The 22504-nt window shown below is 33.5% G+C and overlaps 1 protein-coding gene across 1 annotated transcript in view; it reads left to right on the forward strand.

Annotated features, from left to right (window-relative positions):
- LOC149421553 (uncharacterized) overlaps positions 1–22504 on the forward strand; it is a 519511-nt gene that overhangs the window by 112526 nt on the left and 384481 nt on the right. The window contains exon 2 of the mRNA XM_089634868.1: positions 12666–12833. Within this exon, the coding sequence (XP_089490994.1) occupies positions 12786–12833 (48 nt within the window). The 5' untranslated portion in view covers positions 12666–12785. The remainder of the gene's footprint in view (positions 1–12665; positions 12834–22504) is intronic.

Raw genomic sequence — 22504 nt, forward strand, 5'->3', positions numbered from 1 at the left:
TACTACGTATGGCATCGTCTTAAAAAGAAAAATCGTAATAAACGGATTTCAATATTTACCTGAGCACACGCGTTATGTAGGCATGCTGTAATTTGTTCCACCGTCACTGCAATGAAAGATATTAATTAGAGTTGACTGCCAAATTCAACACTGGGGCGCATTTGCGATTTGTATAGCTTCACTTGAGGATATGTGAATATTGAAATATTAGCGGTCTTGATTAAAAATTAAGAATCATTTTTATGAATTAATTGATAAAATACCACAACATTGCAACCAGTTTTGATTGTTCCTTAACGTGTCGAGCGAACTTCCTGAAAGTTCTTTCAGTAGTACGATTTCGGTACCAAATCCAAAGTCCGTGTTGGTAGTTAGTATTCAGGGCGAGTTGTGTTGTTGCTTACCTTGTCGGCTTCCGCCCTTTTATGTAAAGCTTAAAGCCGCTAAATAAAATACACAATCAAATGCGAGAAGCGTGGCAGATATTATTCCGCATGCTGCATTGTAATGTTGTATTACAAAAATATAAATCATTTCTGAATACACAGTGATTAACATAATACCATGTGTTGATTTTCGACTTTTTTATTTAGGAAGTATGTTAACGAGAGATGGGAAGGCTGACAGAGATATTGAAGGAATGGTTAATGCAGATAGCTACATTAATTGAGGACTGAACGCAGTTGGCGCTAACAAAAAATTGTCCAAAGAAGCGAAGTTAGCAGTCCACAATGGAGTGCTGGTACATACCCTCATGTATGGAAGTGAGGCATGGAACTGTCAGAGAAAGGATACAAGTAGTCTGAATGAAACCACGTATGATCGTGTGAGAAATGTGGAGATCCAAAAAGAGTCCAAAACTGATGTAAGCATAATGAGTAAGATTAAGAAAGGGACGCTTATATGGTTCGGGCATGTAGAGCGAATGAGCGAAGAAAGGACTGTAAGGAGAATATAAGATGGATTTCATTGGATTGCTCAACCGAAGTATGTAATTCGGAATAACCAATGTAATAATATTATCATTATCTGAGCTTCTAAACCACCGTTTAATTTCAGAATCAAACGTTGCTTGAAATAGAAATAGCCATGCTTTGTGACCAGATTTTAATAGCCCAATCCCATTAGCCTCATAAATGACTCCAATTGGGAATGCTATAGTCTGACTGGCTCCGAAGTTAAGCAGGTTAGTCTTGTGATTCTTTAGCGGTATTTAGGTACCCAAGCACATTAAAAATAAGATAATCACAAATTTTCCTAGTTGTACATTGTTACATACATTAAGAAATTTTGTATAATGCTTTAATAAAGCTACTAAAAGATACATTAAAACAATGTTGTGCTTGGTTAAAATGCGTTTTTAACTAAGATTCATATTATATTTGTAACTAAGATTTACATCCAGTAACTCTTTGAATTCATCTCCCCAGCGCGCTACAGCGATCGAAATAAGTGCATGCTTTCAGACGACTGCATTAAAGTTCAGTTAAATCTCACGACAGCTCTTGCAAAAGGGTGATGCGTTTGTGCAAAAGTGTGAGCTGTTAATCTTCTTAGTCTCTAGTTAGACAGACTAATAGCTTACACCATTTGAATCTTCGACGGTTGAAAGATCTCCCGCCCTTCGTGGCACTTCTGCGTCATAATATAATTCCCCACCACAAGAGAGAAGAGAAATATTACGAAGAAAGTATTAAAATTCTTGAAAAATACCGACTTAAGTGGTATTTCTTATACTTTTAGACACCTTATCTTCTAATTCGGAAGTTTTCAGAATTTCTGTGTAAATAATTTCTCACAAATACGACTTCGATTTGATATTAATCCTGTATTATGTGTGCGATTTTCCACCCAATACTGGGAAATAAGTTAATTTGTTTGTTATTGATTAATATTTAACAGTTGACGAATGTTCTAGATTGTACTGTCAAGTTTATTTTGCTGTTGGAGTTTGGGATGTTGTCGAATACAAATATCTAACCGAAATTTTGTTTACATGCAAGTTCATTCTAGTGTTTATACTTATTCCCAGATGAAAATTGCTTTGCCGCTACTTCGTAAACATACATTCAAATAATTCTTTTCTAGTGGGAAAAGAAAAATCTTTTTTTCATGTTTTTGGCAAATAACTTCTGGTTAGACGAAAGTGGTAGCAAATCTCAGTGAGATGACATCGTGAAAGTCGTTACTCACAAATTTAACGTACGGGATGCCAAAAAACGATGACATGATTAAGGCGTGATTGCTGAGATGTGGATATTTTTTGTCTGAGAAGATAAATCTTATAAAACACCATTAACCTTTGAAAAGCCAGCGTATCCAAGTGGATACGTTAAAAAAACCATTTTTCTGAATATAATAAACTATTATGAGGAAACTACCTACGTTAAATTGTTATTTTTTATTTTATTTTATTTAATACATGTCACATTATTTTGAAATTTACATAAAGTAGATATAATGAATCACCATACTAGGCGGCTGCCTGTTTCATGGTGACCAATTGAGTGTAATTACTTCGTATGAAATATGAAATCTAGTGTAAACATATGAAATTAGTAACTATAGATGAAGCTAAAATTTTGGAAAAATTGTAATAAAAAGTAGAAGATAGAAATTAGAAAGGAGAAAGAAGTAAATTAGCATTAGATTGTAAAAATGTACATAATTATATATATAATTTTTAATATGTGTGCATGCAAGCACAGATGTGTATATAGCAGCAGACATACCTATATACATATAACAACACATGTATACATACACCCATATGACGCATCCTCACGCATATAAACAATATATACACCTCTATCTGAGTACTTGGAATAGGCTACTAACACTATAACAATCACACATCAAAAAATCCCCTAGCGCTTTCCTGAAACTGTCGTATTTGGCTATTGATTTTATTTCTAACGTTAAATTATTGAATATTTTTGGAGCAAGAAAATCAAATTGTCTTTGTGCCATTGAGGTTTTTATTGGGGAAATAGTATAATTGGATTTGTTACCATTTATTACTACTTTTATTAATATATAAAAACATTTTCTGGTAAGACAGTAAAATAAAAAAAATAAAAAATTGCGAGTCTCTTTGGTTCACATTACCGCTTGCTTGAGAACCTTGTAATTTTTTTGTGTTCAAAAAATTAATTTTCGTAATTTTTTTTTTCAGAAAAACTATTCCAACTCTTCTATCTAGAGAAGTAAACATTTCTTGAGTAAATATAAACTTCTACGTCTTTATCGTACTGCTAATAGAATCATAAATCACTGCGTCTGAGTAAATTATTTAAAAATCCTCGTACGCTAGTAATGCTTTATTCCTCACTAGTCAGAAGTACACTGGAATATGCATCGCCTGTCTGGAATCCCAAATACACTTACTATGTCAATAATATAGAGCGCATACAAAATAAATTCATTAAGTACCTAGGTTATAAATACAACAATAATTATATCTGCACTCTCCAATCCCTGAAATCCAGGCGAACGGTAGCTGACATGACATTTCTCCATAAAATAATACACAACGAAATAGACTGCTCAGAACTTCTATCCCAAATAAATTTTAACACCCCATTTAAAAGAACTCGACACACCAACCTTTTTTACACAACTAGTAATAATACAAACGCTGCAGCCAATTCCCCTATTTCTCGTATCCTTCATACATTCAACTCAATTCAAACAAGCACAAACACCGATATATTTTTTGATTCTCTCCCTCTATATAAGAAAAACTTTTTTAGCACACTGAATTCGCCCACATAACACATACAACCACACACAGACACACATGCACACGTACACACACACAAACACTCACACACACCTCTCTCCTTCCCCAGCACACTAATTTAACTTAACTTAAAAATGTAACTTAACCGTAAAATGTATAATATACCTCATATGCATATATGTCAGCAACATGTCATTGGTACCAATTATTGTACTAACTTTTATAATTTTGTAACTATTGTCATCTATGTAATTATGTACTGTTTGTTTCTGCAATAAACAAAATAAATAAATAAATAAATAAATAAACAGTGTTTAATTGGCCGTTGTAAGCCTTCTCCCAACACGTAACACACGTACAACCTGGCAAAAGCGATTCTACATCACTTGAGTCGTTTTCCTCCGTCGATTCCAACTAACGTGTGTGTTGCTAGTGAGGCTTGACTTCCCAGCTAATGAAACATTCACTTTCATTGTCCTCAGAACCCAACAGTGACTAAACTAGGCGTACAATTTACCATGTATGGATTAACAGGCATAATAAATTAAAGAGGTGGAAATTCACACGCTATCTCTGTTTTTAATAATGTTATAAATACACTTGCAATTTTGTTTAATTGAGTTAGATTTATTTTTAACTAGCTGACGTGTACCAAGCGTTTCTGGGGTTTATCCTTAGGAGATAGACATATACCATCTACCACTTTTCTGAAGCCCCTTTTAAGATATACAATTATGTACTACATTATTTTTATGTATCTCGTAAGGTTTAGCCAGCGTTAACAATTTAGTGCCTGAAAACATATTTTTACGACTTGATTATAAAACATCGACTTTTCTTTATTTTCTATAAATATAATATGCATGAATTATATATGTAAGCCTTTCGGAAAATTTTTCTAAGCGATAATGAAAACCTTATCAAAATCCGTTTTGTGTCTTAGAATAATTAAGCGCACAAACAGACAGACGCGGATAGCGACTTTATTTAAAAATGTTTCAACGATGTTTTGTTTATAATATTTGTAATTATGGACAAGCTTCGGACGCAACTGTGCCATTTATCATTTTATTTTGGCCCAAATGCCCCAATCTGATAGGATTACGGTATCTTCTTTTATGAGTAACGTTAAACTAGTTTGAAACACCCGCCCTCAGTCCCCTTCTACCCCGAAAATGCCTAAAGATACTATATTTTTATCAAAAATATTTCATTTAACAATTAAAAAATTTTTTAAATTAAAAATAATTATTTTGATCTCGCTCGAGTATTTATGGAAGAAAATTTTCTCTTCGTTGTGTCCTTAATATTTTTTTAACCTACTGTTCATTGGGTTAACTGTAAAAAATAGGGTGTACTGGTATGCTACAAACATCCTTTGTGGTTTGTATTATTGGTACAGTATGGATTTTTTAAATTCGAATTTGCATACAAACGTCAAGCGTTAACGAGATAAAGGGAAGTTTTTTTCATCCATCCAGTACACAAGGGTAGTAAAGGGTATTTTAAAAGTGATTTACCTGTAATCTTTTATTCGAGATGTGAGAATTTCAAAAGTATTGAATACGTTCCGAATGGGAATACAATTGTATTTGAATATGAGACAATAACCATTTTTGATTGAATCGATGACGCCCGTGTTCTGTTAATATTTGATATTTCTCACAAAAATGATTGATTCAACCGTAAAGTATTTTCCATCGGTAACATCAGCCTAACTAGATTATACTACGATAAGGCACAAATTGTTTCGGGCCGGGAAATTCTCGTCCCCGCCAGAAGTTAATAGATCATTTGGGTCAATAGTTGATCATCCCTTTACGAACTTGACAGCTTTAATATTGTAGAGTTCACGATCCCTGTTGTTTAATTTATGTTGTAGATAGCGGAATATTATTTAACGGTTGAAAATACAATATTAAATGTTAGCCGATTCGAATTTAACATAATTATATATACTTATGCAAAAATGGTTAATGTCGGAAATACTTTGGTATTTTCGTATGCTTTACATCGTGCCGTCTACTTTCATGAAGCAATCTTCACTATCTGAGTGTTATAAGTAATATAACACTTATCTGTATTTATTTAAAACAATCACAGGGATCTTTAGTTTAGGTCATCTCTTAAGGAACCATCAAAATGAAAACACTTTATTAAGTTATACTGATATACCATTTATGGTTCCATGATAACTCAACATAGTGACAATTAAACACACTTTTAAAAAGTCCACGCCTCTCTGAACTGAAGTTACGAGTTCTCCTAACTCAAGTTCTCGTCTCTTCGTTTGTTCTCCTTCCCTTGTAATTTCGGCTCTCCCCCTCTTATTTCCCTCTCGTCCGTAGTTAATCATTCCTTTTACGGGCATAATTATTGCGTTAGCGCTTATTGCTGTTTATCTTCGATCACCATATAAGGTGATCTTTCTGATTGCACGTGGCCAATGCATGTTATACACTATTTACAGGAGGCCCCGAAAAAAATATTTTCATTACGTTATCTTTGGAGGTACTGTGTGCAAGTTCTTTTTGAGGAAAGGATGTAGGAATCTAGGCATCAGTGTGTTAAAAGATGAATTCATCCCTCCCGCTGCGGAGCAAGACGATTGATGAAGAAAGACCAGCTGAAGAGGTCAAATGGTCTCTCCAAATCTTTCTTCCGGCCCGTCACGCAGTTGGTGGGCAGGCGCATTCACCGCCAAGATCTCAACACATATCACCCGATGAAGCTGGGCACCCCTGCTCAGTCACCAAGCGTATCAAACTATTTGGGGTAACCTATTGCAGGGGTGTTCGTTATCCAATAAATAGTTCCGGGAGCGACGGTACCCATACCCACCTCCCAAAAATGCTGACATTGTAACATTTTGCAAAAAGGTTAATTTTTATTGAATTCGTTCAGTTTCAATTGGTGTAAGCACCTACAAACCAAAATAACTGAAACATCATAAGTATTTAAGGATGCCCGACGATGGCTGTAAGGCGAGTTAAGGCGTGTCTAGTGAATTCTTTCTCGTTTCTACAAAGTTCGTCGTAAAATATAAATCGATTTTATTGGACATTCTAGTCTTCTTGAGCAGTGGTTTTCAACTTTATATCGGTCGACTACAACTTAACTAATCTTTATTACCCCGTAAAAGGGAATCTTGGTGAGGTAGGCAGGGATTGACGATCCCTTCATTGAAAATATGTTCCTAAAGAATTCAAATTGATAACACATCAACAGTAAATAAATTTATTAAAAGGTTAGGTTGGGTTGGGAACATTTTGGCAAGGAACATTATTACTGAGAAAATTTTAACTGGGGATATTTTTAAGAATAAATAATAATAATAATAATAATTGGATGATTTGTATAGCGTCGTTTTTCGTGCAAAATCACGTCAAGGGCGCTGTACAAATATATAATACATTCCGACAATGATCTGTGTTATTACTAACTATAGGCTGGTAACAGATTGCATTCTCCGGTTCATCGATCACTAATACAAATCTAAATGTACAATGCATTTTATTGATGTACGTGATGCTAGAATGTACATATGTTATTATTCTTATTTATTTATATTTTGTACAGGCAGATAATATACAGTACCATACTTATTGCCTGGTAGGTCACGTGATATTAAAACTGTTTATTGTTTATTAGATAGATTTATTTATTTTAAAAATATGTATTTATGATCTTTAATGAGCGTGTTTAGGAAAGGAACAGCAAATTTTAAGCTGGGCGGTACAACTGGGGACGTTTTTTACTGATACCATTTTGACTGGGAACATTTTGACTGGGAACATTTTGACTGTGAACATTTTGACTGTGAATATTTTGACTGGGAACCTTATTACAACCCCAGCATTGTCGCAGACGAGTTTAGAGCTTGTAATGGTATTGTGGCCACCTTTTGTTTTCTCCTAATCCACTCATATTTCATCGCAAAAAAAAACCTAGCATATATCTTTCCATAGCTCTTTGTGTAGTGGTCATTTTCTTCACAATATTCTTGGTGAGAGTTCACATTTGTTCTGAATGTTATTACTGGTCACTGAATAGATAATACGACAGAACTGTGTTGTGGGTGTGTCCGTATGATTAAACTAAGCTAAATTTATCCTTACTTTTGGATAAGTCTATCAAAAGATTTCAAATATTTAAAATGTCACATTAGCTTGTCTCATTTATTTATTGTGCTCCGCACAGTGGGCTAGTAGTTTCCCTTAGAGCCTATTTCATTTTTCGGGATACTGTGTGAAGGGTCTTTAAGGAAATTAAGGAGGGGAGGTTATGGGAAGGAAAAATATTTGAGGAGTGGTTAGAAATCTGGGCTCAGAGTATCCGGGAGTGACAGAAGTGAAAATACATCCTTCCCACTGCAGTGCAAGGCGATGGGTCCAGAAAGTCCGGCTGGAGATGCGAAAGGGTCTCCCTCAACCAACCTCTCCCAATCTGGCCCACCACGCAGTTGGTGCGCAGATGCATCAATCAGTCCAATATTAGGAAACTCCTCACCCCAAGAACCAGGGCACGAATGTTAAGTCACCAAATGTAGCTAACCACTTATTATCCAATAGATGGTTCCCATACACACCTCATCAAATGAGAGTCTTCTAACAATGTCTACACTAAGAAAATTTACTGATACAAATATTGTTACTTTATTAAGAATTTCTTCAAATCATTCGTAATCCGGTTAAAAATGGGATTGTAGGCCCTTAAAGAATGAAATGATAAAACACGAACGTGTTATCACGATGTCGGAACACGTGTTTATAAAAATTCTAATATATCTGCATTTCGTTATTGTATATTATCAAGGTAATTGCAGGTGCATGAACACGTGTTCCGATATATTATGATTTTACTTAAAGTTTATCAGGAAACGGCTTGCAATTCCGTTTTTAACGGATTACCAATAATTTGAAGAGATTCCTAATAAATTAGCGAAAAGCATTTTTCTCCGCGCATGAAACTTTGTATAGTTTAGACCTTGTTTAGACCAGAGATCCCCGAACTTTTTTGTCCCGTAGAACATATTCATATTTTTTTCTGTTTTTGTAGGCCCATTTTTTTCTTTAAGATGGACCCCGCAGTTCGAAAACAATTAGAACAAAAAATCTTATTAGTAAATTGGGGACATAAGTTTTCTTACAAATGTACATCACATTTCTAAAGATTATCAACTGTTCTATGGTACCTACCTACTAGTTACTGGTAGTATGTATTTGTTGTAATACACTAGACTAAATCAAAAGTGATAAGATAATATGAAAATGTTTCTATAAATATTCTTTTTAATTTATGCATCAGCGTTCCGCGATATATATATCGTCAATCTTCACTAATCCGTAGATGTAAAAGTTTGAAAAACACTGCTCTACAGAATTACGATTACCATAAATATTTGGTGGGTATCCCTTATCTTTGACGGCAGCATTCTATTTCCAGCTCACCCGATTAAATTCTTCTTTGATATAAGTCGTCCATATTGATTTTTTGAAACTCTCTTTACCTTGGTGTGAATTGCGAAGGGTATAAAAAAATCCTCGGAATGCGAAAGAAGGAACGGGAGTTGAATTATTATTTGGTGATATAAAAATTCAGAGAACATTTGATGATACGCTTTCCATCGGAAAACATTGTACTCATCTTCATTCTATGAAAGCTAAACCAATTTTAAAATAAAAATGAGATTTTTAAGAGATCAGAAATGGAAAAAAATATCTTTTTTTAAATTTTTCATACAGCTTTGATGAAAAATGAAAGGAAGGTCTTAAGAATAAGTAGACTCTCTAAATTAAAAAAATATTTTGTTTAGTAGATATTTCTTTATTTAGCGTCACAAGCAGAGGCGGCCCTTGACTGAAATTGCCAGCGCTGCATTTCACTTTTAAAATGTACCTCGTTTATAATTTTGGTGGAGCAACTTAATGAATGTGGGTACCTACTGCAATTCATTCTATCTAATAAGTTATATTTGTAAAATAATTGATTAAATAATAATGCTACGTTTGCGTTCCCAAAATCATCTCGAGAGTAAAGTACACGCAATTCATCGTTAAAAATATAGCGAAACTATTTGAATTTACCGCGTACGAGTTCCAACGTGTGAATGTTGTAGTTCTAACATTGTAAATTAGTGTTTTTAAGCAAATAATTTCAAGACGCATCGGATTACGCATGATCCAAGTGACGCAAAATTCACTCGCCGTCAAGATACTTCGATAATGCACGGAATGAGTTATATATCTTCCCTGCTCTAACAAGTGATTTGACGTTAAGATTGTAATCTGTCTCGCTCATGTCACCGTTTCGGCTAGGTCGGGCTGTCTCGATACCGCCTAGTACTGTTTCAGTAGTATGGTAAAACATGGTTCTGTACACATCGGGGTATGCACGGCCCGATTGCTCTGGCGCGGGAGTCTTGTACCAGAAGATAGCTCAAGTAATGACCTGGCGGGAATTTCGACAGGGTGACTGGAGCACAGGTGTCGTTGTAAATTGTTATGTGAAGACTAAAGATGAGCATTGCAATACACAAATGCACGAATCAAGGATCTGCCTCTGGGCATAGTGTCATTTACATACATGATAGTTATTGAGAGTCAAGGAAAAATTAAAAGATTATTTAAGTAAACAAGAAAAAAGAGTAAGTTAGTGAAACAAATAAAGAAGAAACAAAAACAACAAGCCTGTTATGCAGTGACCTCGTTAAAATGTGCACTGCTAAAATGTTTACATACTGCAGCTTTATATTTCAAAAGAGGAATCTTAAAAACATCAGCTAACATAGCATACGAGTTACCAATGGCGTTTAATCTATTTATAACAGAATTTTAGCCTTAAACCGTTGTGTAATTGTTTTATTAATACATTCTTGTGAACCTTGATCTAATGGTAAGAACATGAAAGTGAATCAACATTAATATATCGGGGCTCCTGATAACTTACGATTTTATAAAAAAATACTTACTGACGTGTACCCGGCGTTACTGGGGTTCATCCTTAGATGATAGACATATACCAATGTGGATTTTTCTGTAGACCTTTTTAAGATATACAATTCCGTACTACATTATTTTAAGTTATCTAATAAGGTTTAGCCAGCGTTAGCAATTTAAGCGTTCGGAAATATTTTTTTATGACTTGATTACAAAGCATCGACTTTTCTCTACTTTACATAAATATGTAGTTATGTTCGGTATTATTTTTATTAATAAATAACTACGAAATTTGGCTGAAGCAGTTTTTAATAATACATCCGAAAAAAAACAAATAAACGTAGAAAATACAACAAAATGATTTACGAAAGGAAGGTTCGAGAATGTTCCGAAGCGCGTCACGTAGTCAAAATAATTCGATTTCGATGTCGCGGTTGCTGGTACTGTACTGACCATTTAATTTACCTTGTCGCTTTTCTAGGTGGAAAATAAAACATTCTCGAATATTCCAGTTGCTACAGAAACAAATTTTTAAAAAATAAAAGAAAATCTAAGAAGCTTGTTTGAAAACTTCTAGAATAACGTTCGAGTCAAATAGTGGCGTACCACTACAAATATAATATACATACATGGATTATATATATAAACCTTTCGGAATAAATTCTCTACACGAAAGTGAAAATCCTATTTAATTCTGTTGTGTAGTTTAGAAGAACTAAGCGCACAAACAGACAGAAACGGATAGCGACTTTATTTTATACTATTTAGAGATTTTTTTTGTGTCACTTAATTTCAACAACTTCAATGAATAATGTATTGATTCTAAAGAATTCCAAGTATAAAACTTTCCTTGGACTCTTTCAATGATGCTCATGATTTTGATAATTAAAGACAGGTGACCAAATTGTAGTCATATTCTTGAGAGAAGTGTGAACAAAAATTTAAATGTGTGATTATTTTTAAAACTTTGGAAATCCTTACTATAAAATCCAACAAAATACCTAAACATTCTGAAAAACTTTTTTTTCAATCAATTAGTATGGCAAATATCTTTATATTATATCTGTGATATTTTATTTATTTGTGTTTTAAAGCATGGAAAATCAATAAAAAATTATATTTCACGATTTTAGAAATATTTTTGGCATTTTTGTGAGTTAATAATGATTACTAAAAAAATAATCTTGCCCAACTATGTCAATATAATGAAATATAAAATTAAAAAAAACTAAAATAATAAAAACATCGTTACAAAGTAGTTTCTTGGGTGGAAATTTTAATTTATATGCGACTTTACTAATTAATTAATTTTAATTTAAGCCCATCAAAAAGCTTTTTTAAATCATTTACTTTTTCATACATTTTTTATGTTTCTTATTATTCACACTATGCTATAATTAATATTTATAATAATGATCATTAACTCACAAATAATTGCCTAAGTTTCCCTCTAAAATCATGAAAAAAAAATCGAATTCCTCAGTGGACTATATTTAATAATTTAAAACACAAAAAAAAAAATAGCCCATACTCACACCGAAAACCTTACGTAAAGGCGTACTACAGAAAGATATAAACGACAAATGTTACAATAAGAGGTTTAATCGGAGTTATTAGCGGCTACATAAACCAAATCTATTTCAAAGTATCTGTCATGTTTGGTAAAACGAGTACAAGAAAAAAATGAAATTTTAGATTATTTCATTTTTTCAATCTCTGTGACAATATCTTTAGCTGGTATCAAAATAAAATCTGATAAATATATTTCAATTAAACAGGCATTTACTTAAGTTTATATATTTGAAATCGCTCTATTGAAAAATTGTTGTTTTTGAAGTGTACTTAACACGATATATACATATGCTTAGAATGATAAATATTGTTTACCTTAATATTTTTTTGCTTGGCATGTAACCCAAATCCAATGTGCGTGAATATTGTTTGTATTTGTAGTAAAAAAATGTTTTTCTGTTTGTTGTTTACAGGTTCCATGCGGGGGTGAGAGCGGGCAACATGGGGCGGCACGGGCAAAGCCCGCGCGAGCTGGGCTAGGGCTCCCGCGCCCCCGCGGCCCGCCCCGCCCCCCCCGCCCCCCGCGCGCGGCCATGGACCCCCACGACGTAGTACGGCACAGGCCGCTCGCTTTCGACAAGGTAAGCAACCAACAAATTCCTCATATACAGTAAAAAAATCTTCAAAGAGCGTCAGAGAAACGCACTCAATAAATTTCGGTCAATCTAAAAATTAATGATAATTATCAACTAATAAAAATATTTCCAAAATACATGCACTTGAGGATCGGCGAGCTATACTTCTTTTTCAAAATTATTAATTCTGAGCTCGTCTGTTGCGGACTTCAGAGACTGGTCAATTTAAGAGTACCTAATCGACACACTAGGCATAAGGACCTATTTCGATAACACCATTCACAAACAATATGTATCAAACTCGCCAATTCCAATTTCAGTTCAAAACTTTATTTTTATTTTTATTTTATCCAATTGTAAACCTCAGCTCAGTTCTAGATGTGACGTATGACGTATGGATGTGTGTAGATCTTTTTCTGATTTTTATGATTCTAATATTCGTTTGAGGATCTCTAATATTGTCTTAAATGATTAAATATTACAATTTGAGGTTTTTCTCATCAAGTTATTTCAAAAATAAAATAAAACAGTTACAAAAGTTGTCCTTTTACAAATCAAATTAATAGAAGTAATACTATCCTCTTCTTTATTTCGACTCTCGGCTTGAATGTGTTGAAATATCATGAATAATCATTTAACTCCACAGCTGTCATTGCCACGCAATAATAAAAATATATTATTATTTACTCTAAGCGTTGAATAATTTAGTCTTTTAAATTTTACTAAGTCATTGATTCTAGGTAATAATGTTCTTGTCAAAATGTTTCCATTAATAACGTTCCCTGTGAAAACTAAAAATGTTTCTTGCCAAAATGTCTCTAACGTCACTTAAACATTTAATAAATTAATCTATTTGAGTTATTTCGACTGTTCCACTTTTAACATTTTGGCACGGAACGTTTTGATCGGGGAGAATTTGGTAGGGAACATTTTAACTGGGAACACTATAACTGGCCACTAACATAATTGTGTAAAAAGACAACAGTTTCCAATAATTCAAAAACTAGAAAAAATCGCTTAGAAATGGTGCAAACCAACACTCCACAAATGTTCTTCCTAAATTTAGAGTTTCGGCAATGTCTTCCCTTCATCTTTATCATGTTACCGCTTCACCCACTTACTTAATCACAATTATTTATTTAGAGTATCTTCCTTTGTCTGTCAGTCCAATTTTTCATCCATTCAACAATAGGCCATCGGCTCTCATGAATAAGTTGATTTATCCACCGTAAGTCACAAACTGCCTTATTTGAACAATAAGCTTGGAATAATACCGGCTATACACTATGCACAGTGAATTAATTCTCTGTGGCACGGGACAAGGACGCGTTCGATTAGGTAAAGACCTCTATTCACGGTGAGTCCGCATTTGTGTAGGCAAGACTATGTCGACATCATGCGTTGTTTGACCATGTTTAATGTTCATTGTTTAACGTTCCTTGTTCGTCTGACGCAGCCTCACGTGTAACCAGACAGTTGCAGTGTAATTGGGCGTTGTGTGACTGTTTGCACCTTGCCAATAAGCTCACAGCTGGGAAGGAATTTCATTAAATTCGACAAGTCACGCTTCAAAGAAAAGTCAGCGTGAAATTTGTTGACTGTGAAAATAAGTTTTAGAAGCTAATAGAATTTGACAGTTACTTTCAAAATCTTGTGAAACTGATATTATCAAACTTTTTTCCAATTTCCACATTTAGGATATTTATTGTTGAATTAAGTTGTAAATATGTATGTCATTTTAAGTCACTAGTTTTAAGCTAGTTGTTATAAGTCTTATTTATGTCACTAACTATTCAGTCTTGGATAAGTCACTATTATACTTGGGTTGATTTTTCACAAAAACGGCGCTCTACAAATCATTCAAATATTATTATTATAAAAGGATAGTTTATTTATTCTTATTAATTATTTCAAACTTACAGACTTGAACAAAATTTTAATAAGCAATAATTAGTCGCTTGAAATATCCATATAAATTGAAAATATCTCCCGAGTAAAAATAAATGCCGCCAACGGGAATTGAAACCGCGCCTTCTGATTTCCGGTCAGGTGCTCTGAGACCACTGAGCTACGTCGGCTTATTTCCAATACGCCAAATAATTAAATATGTACACTATTACTTCAATCAACAATTACTGCATATTATATTTTCACCTGTAAACAACCAACTTTATTTTGTAGGAAAGGCTTTGTTAGTGCTAAATTTCCCGCTAGATGGCGTCGAGACATATTATATCTACATTTGTTGGTGACATATTTTCAGTAGTCAAATATTATTATTATTTTTTTTTAAATAATTTGTTATCCTTTGTGCTATGCATAAAAAACCTAGTCTTATTAAAGATATTCTCCTAGGAGATTAGTCATTGATTAAAAATTTTTTTAACAAAATGGTTTCCGCTCTTTTTTACATTTAACAGTGTATGTCAAATCTTCAGAGCTATTTGCAGAATAAATATGTATTGATCTAGTATTTCAATACAGTAATACTATGCAAATCATTACGCTCACTCGACTAGTAGTAAGTATTATTGTAAGTGAAGCGAAAACATTTGAATATAATATTCATATCTATGAATCTCAGAACATTAATTATTCGGTCTTCACATTGTTTGTTTTATATTTCAGCTAAAACGATAATGCCAATTGACTTAAATCTTATCTTAGCTTACTTACGCAGGCAAATTCTGCAATGGATACGATCAATGTCGTACTTACCGTTCCTATTCGCCTTTGTCAGCTTAAATAATCTTTAGGCATAAACCCTAACTATGGCGCCATGCCTTATTCCGGGGAACAAACAAATTATTATTATTCGCTGCTACAGTAGAAATGTCTCCAGGGATTCATTGAACGTACAGAGTAAGTACCGCACGATGTACCGGTATAGCGAAATGCTCTGTTTGGGAAAACTGCTACTTGGTCGAGGCGGAGAGTCATAGAGAGATTTAGAGTATATTATGCCTCTGGGAAATGTGCTTCTAGTTTCCTTGGAAGGCGCGCACAAGTAGTAACAAATTTGCACATAGTTCTCAACACGAAATATCCCAAACTGCCATTAATGGTCCTTAGAACCTAAGCCGAATAACGTTCTCCTCCTGCACGGAGAAAAATCAGTATTGCTAATTTATTAAGAATTATCTCTTCAAATTATTTGTAATCCGGTTAAAAACGGGATTGCAGGCCCTTAAATAATGAACTAATAGGTTTCCTAAAACACTTAGTAAAATACGAATATTTATTTATTTGTAAGAAACAAACAGCTTTTACATAATATACAATGATATATTTAAATCTACAAGTTAACTGAAGTCAAGCCACAGAAGTTTCTTATGCTAAAGTTCATTGGAAATGAAGTTTTAATATCTTAAAATTAATTTGGTGTTAAAGGAAGGGGAGACGAAGAGGAAAATAGGAAGAGGATAGGAGATGCTCCCGATACATTCCATACTCTCATATTAATAATCGATCGTACGCATTACTTCATATCGATATTTCTTTAGGTTATTACCAAAAATATCAATGCTGTAAAATTTTTTATTATATTGTGCACATATACGAGGAATTGTGAAATTTATATTATTATAATTTATATATTATCATGATGTGAAAACTTAACATTTTCGCATTTTGTCATTATATATTATGCAGGTAAATGAACACGTGTTCCGATATATTAGCAATTTACTAAATTTTTATCAGGTTACAGCCTGCAATCCCGTTTTAACCGTAATACCAATACTTTGAAGAGATTGGCAATACTCATTTTCAGTGTAAACAAAACATTATACAGGGTGTATTAGCGTACATAACGAACCTAACCTACTAAATGAGCTTATTTGGAGTAATATATACATTAGATTGATTGTCATTTTGTTTTACGGTTACATTTCTTTGCATTTATCAAATGTCGTCACTGGTCGCACAGCCAAGTAACCGCCCAATCCCCGTGTGTACCACCTGGTACAAGTTAGCCTTGTCCTGATACATCAATAATAGTACAAATTGTGAATTTACAGTGTGTTCCCTAATTAAAATGATTCATCGTCAATATTGGAAATATCAACTCAAAAATAGAACATTGTTTTAACGGCTTACCTGGGGAAACTTTGCGTGGTAGTTATCGTTAAAATTAATGGAGAATTTCCTTAGAAATGTCATAGACATGTGAAATGAATAGTAAATTAAAACCTGTATTTTATTACAGGAGTACTGATTTGAATTGTTCTATCGTGTTAAGGAAAAATCACCATATATTATATTTAAAGTTTTAAAAAAGATAAATAAAAATAATTTTGTACAAAAATATTATATTAGAGGTACTTTATCGTTTGTCTGAATTGGTTCAAACAAAGAGAAAATGCCACTTTAATTCAAAGCAAATTCGAGTTCTAGAGTTGACATTAGTATTTTAATAATGCTTTACAATGTTTATGAACCTAATCAGGTAACTACAGTAGAGATTTAATTTAGTCAAATTTAAAGACCTAACTAACTAACCATCACGCCGTTTCCTCTCATTGGTAGCAGAGATGAAGGACCGCCAAACAACTCGGTCTTGGCACACACTTCTTGCCTCATTCATATTCATACATTGTCTAATACATACTCTTCTATTATTCTGACTCTTGACATGGCCCGACTCAAGTATTTGATTCACCTGATCATGCCATGTCTTCCTCAGGAGTCCCCAACTTCGTATACCATTAAAATTTGCGTCATATATTCACCTTGCACTTCTTTTTTAGTTCATTCGCTCTACATGCCCAAAAAATATAAGCGTCCCTTTCTTAATCTTACTCATTACTGTTCATAGTCCAGTGGTAACGCATTGGACTGCCATTCCGAAGGTCGCGGGTTCGAACCCGGCGTGCGCAAATAAATTTTATTTGATTAATTTGTGTTATTTCACAATTAATTAATTAAAATAATATATAGTATATTTGCGGCACGTTCCAGAGTGGAAGATACTACCAGTATCGCCCTGGTGTAAGACCACCATTCAGAATTGAAACGTTGCTCCAAATGGCTTTAGCCGTGTTTAGTGACTAGATCTGAATAGCCAGGTACTTCCCCACCTTCCTCTTTCCCTTCCCCACTTACCTTCAGCCTCACAACATCCCCCAATTGGGGATGCCATAGTCTTACTGGCTCCAGACGGGAGCAGTTGGGACTCTTGTGAGGTATTCACTATAAAAAAAAAAAAAAAAAATTTAAAATAAAATAATAAGAATGTGCGGCAACTGTGAAACAGTTGGTTGATTTTCTCTCTTAACAAGCAGATTGCCATCTTTAGTGCACAGTCGTCAGATAGGTATGCCGTCCTTGATCTACTGGTATTACAATGGAAGATGCTCCTAGGAACTAACTCGGCTGTGGAACGATTTGCCGGCCTCTGTGTTTCCTCCCTCCTACAACACGGGTCTTTTCGACCACTCCTTCCTCTCCTTAAAAATACCCTCCACATAATATCACTAGAGATGACATGTCCTGACGGAAATTATTATCCTCAGGTCCTCCTTTGTGGAGTTAATTTAAAAAAGGTATCTACCTCATCCCTTGTCTGAATTATTCAAACAATCAGTTCCAACTTAAATTCAAAACATGTTTAGTTTCATTAAACCAGATTTATGGTATATATAGGAATAACTAACCCACATCACAGACTTTGTTGATTATTTACAAAGCTCGCAATACATCTGAGAGCGATCTAATAACTGTCGCAAGTTTTTTTAAAAAATTTTTTTTAATTGTTCTTCAAAGTACAATCAAATTAAACCGCAATTAAGCAGTTTCTCAACGGCATGTTCATGTTCAATTACAATATAACAAAAGTACATAATATCATTAAAAATCACAATACAACTTATACATAATATTTATAACTAACCACTGCCAAAATCAATAGTATTACTAATACAGAATACTTAGTAGCCATGTTTTCAGCATCTGAATCTCTGAGGAAATTCGAAATTTTTTATATTGCTTGGTAACATGTTGAATATTTTGGGCACGGTGTATTCCAGGGTTCGCTGTCCGTATTTATTGTTATATTTTGGTACAAGCATTCCTTCATTTTTTGTGAACCTAGTATTGTGTTCATATATAGGAAGCATCCATTCAGTTTTCCTGGGGTATTGGCCAGGGGTAGCGCAAAAGTAGTTGGCAGGGGTAGTAGGGTAGTAGGGGTGGCTCGCCCCAGGCTGTATAGTTCATGTGGCAGGTAATCCCACGAATCGATTGGCAGTCACGCTGTAGAAATCAATTTCTCATTACACGTTAGAATCACTGGAACTGAAAAAACAAACCTGCCGAGACTTTCAATTGCAGGGGATGCAATTTTGTGTAGGATTGATTAATAATAATTGAGTTCGAATCGAGTAATTGAAATAGGCTTATTTCTAATAAATTCATCACATGGGATAAGTTTAAAAAAATGTGCTCAATCCAAAAAAGCATTTTTGATATTTCATTTGAATGTTTTACATATTTGAACGTTTTACATAATTGAATGTTTTACATATTTAAATGTTTTGCATATTTGAATGTTTTGCATATTAAAATGTTTTACATATGTGATTTTTTTACATATTTGAATGTTTTACATATTTGAATGTTTTACATATTTGGATGATTTCATATTTGCGGTAAATGCCGTTACATTGCTACTCCAAATAATTTTTTTTTTTTTAAATAAACATATAATAGAGTACAAAAGTAAAAAAAATAGTATCATTACATAATAGTAGTTTTAAACTTAAAAATAATATACAATTATTTTCTGTATCACAACCAAAAATAACAATAAAGAACAATGAGAAATATCATCATTTCATTTCAACATGTCCATATTGTGTATATAAAGTTACATTATGGAAAAATAATTTTTGAGTGCATGTTTATATTGCGCTAATTTTAAGAAATAAATGTCGCCGATGTTAGCATGTTCATTTTCCAAAATGTGTAATCGAATGATTGGTGAGTAATAATGTGATAATGTATGTGTGTTATAGTAGAACGGTAGAGTCAGTCTATTGTTAGCGCGACCAGGGCAATTAAATCGTATTAGTTCTATTAAATCAGGGGTATCCAGGACCGAGTGAATTATTTTATATAATATTAGTAGATCACAGATTTTTCTGCGATCTGATAAATTAACGAGATTAGTCCAGTTTAATAACAAATTATAGTCCACAGATTCTCTTGGAATACCTAATTTAAAATTAATATACCTAAGGAATCTATGCTGGACTTTTTCAATCGCTTGAATATGGATACTGTAATGTGGAGCCCAAATCGTAGAGTTATATTCCAAAATGCTTCTCACTAGCGTTATGTATAAAATGCGAATAGTATCAATGTTACAAAATTGTTTGGTTATTCTAACAATAAATCCTAAAATCATAGTTTATCAAATATCACAGTTTACCTTAATTTTTAATTTGAAAAGGTAGTCAGTTGCTATATTTGATTAATAAAATTACAGGGGTTATCAAAATAATAATAGCAATTTTATTGAAAGAATCGATTGAAAATGTACGAATATTTGCTAACTAACTATATACCGCTTTCGCATGGTTAGGCAGAGGGGATGGACCGCCACACAACTTTGTTTTGACACTCCTTGCTTTATTCACATTTATGCAATTTATCATACATACTCTGATTTTTTTTTACTCTTGACGTGGCCCGACCCAAGTTGCTTCATTTAAATGTTTCATGTCTGCCTCGAGCGTCCTCGACTTCTACCATTCACTTCTATGTTTAGCCTAAAATCTAATTGGTAAAATTAATTAGAAACTTTAGACATTTATAATTTAATAGGAGTAATTTGTGTTGTTTCACAATTAAGCCATTTAAAATAATATTATATTATATTTGCTGCACGTTTCAGGGTGGACGTACACTCATTATCGACGCGGTGAAAGACCACCACTCGGTAATGAAACATCGTTTGCCTGCAGTGGCTCAATAGCCTGGTACTTCTCCAATTTTATCTTCCAGATCTCCGCCCCTCCTTCAGCCTCACAACGTACCCCAATTATTGAGGAAGCCGTAGTGTTACTGGCTCCGGACGGTTGGGAACATTTGGTACTTTCGTGTAATATTCACATAACGAATAAATCATATTTTTAAAAGCCATTTAGGAGGCTCTCATTTCTTCACAATCAAGCAATCTCTCGGAAGATAAAATTGTTGAAAGGTTTTCAGATTTTTTCTCTCGAGGGATTTTTTTTGCACTTGCTTAGTTACGATTTGTCGTGTCGCCATTTCATCGGGGGTTTCATTGACCTTTAAGGAAAAGACTAAACTTTGGGGAATTTGAAATAAATTATTGATTTTATAAGGTTTTATCGGCCAACTTACGACAGAGTACATTTAGGGGTACATGATGTAACAATGATATTATGGAATTCCTTCTCTAGTGGATCATAAATGATGTCATCACTGCGAATAGTACTCCCATAAAACTTGATTGGGTTCTTAATATAATCGTAAAAGGATAATGATACATCGTAATTTGTAAAGCTTTAATAGACAGGAAAAATTATTATTATGTCTAACCATTGAACCATAAACGACTCTCAAACGAAGAATGTGAAACAGAAAAATATCTAGGAATTGAACCCAAGATGCCAGCCTTGCCGTGGCTTTGCTCTGCCATTGAGCTAATTTGACCCTATCACCTTTGGTCATATTTAACTCTATCATGCTTCGACTAAGAGCTTCCAATATTATTTCCATTTTCGTAACGCATTTTATTGATGGCTGCTATTTTGTGTATGATTGCAAAGTTCTACCCGAATAAAATGCACTGTCTAGATTGCATTTTATTCGGGTAGAACTTTGCAATCATACACAAAATAGCAGCCATCAATAAAATGCGTTACGAAAATGGAAATAATATTGGAAGCTCTTAGTCGAAGCATGATATATATATATCCATTTTTATTTTAATGTACAACATCTATTCACTTTTCTACATGTCTGGGATGAATATTTTCATTAAAAAATAACTTAATGAGTGAAGCCTCAAATTGTAATATTTAATCATTGAGGACAATATTATCCACTTTCAAACAAAAAAAGTGAAATAGAAAAGACAGAAAAAGATTCAGTCGAATCGAGGAATTGAATTCAGGACTTCTTCGCTTCCGGAGAAGTGGTATGATCACTGAGCTTTTTCGACTATTTCAAGCTACGTGATTTATAACTATATCAAACTTCGACTGAGAGCTACCAATACTTTCATAATTTTTTTAACGCATGTTTTGGCTGCTTTCTTTATGTACGATGTTTGCAAGGTCCTGGGTTCAATTCCTAGATGTAAAACAATATTTTTCTGTTTTTTCTGTTTCAGAGTCGTTAATATGTTCTTCAATGATCAATTATTTGTAATCAATCGATCGATATTGTTGGTTAAATTAGTACTAACATTTGCAATTACCTTTTTTTGTAATCGTATATTAATTTAATGTTCTTTTTCAACATGTGTTTTGTTTTTACTGACGTTTTTTACAAATATCTTCATGAAGAGCTTAAATCAGAAATTTTAATTCCTTGATTTTTTTATAGCAATAAAGTATTAATTTGTGGTTATGAAATGTGTTGTCAATTAGTCTAATTCCTCTGAAGCGATACTTCATCTGGAATTTGGGCTTCATCCATCTAATTTA

This window comes from Hesperophylax consimilis, chromosome 8 (assembly GCF_061612785.1).
Source record: "Hesperophylax consimilis isolate HC1 chromosome 8, BYU_Hcon_1.0, whole genome shotgun sequence".
Classification (NCBI taxonomy): Eukaryota; Metazoa; Arthropoda; class Insecta; order Trichoptera; family Limnephilidae; genus Hesperophylax; species Hesperophylax consimilis.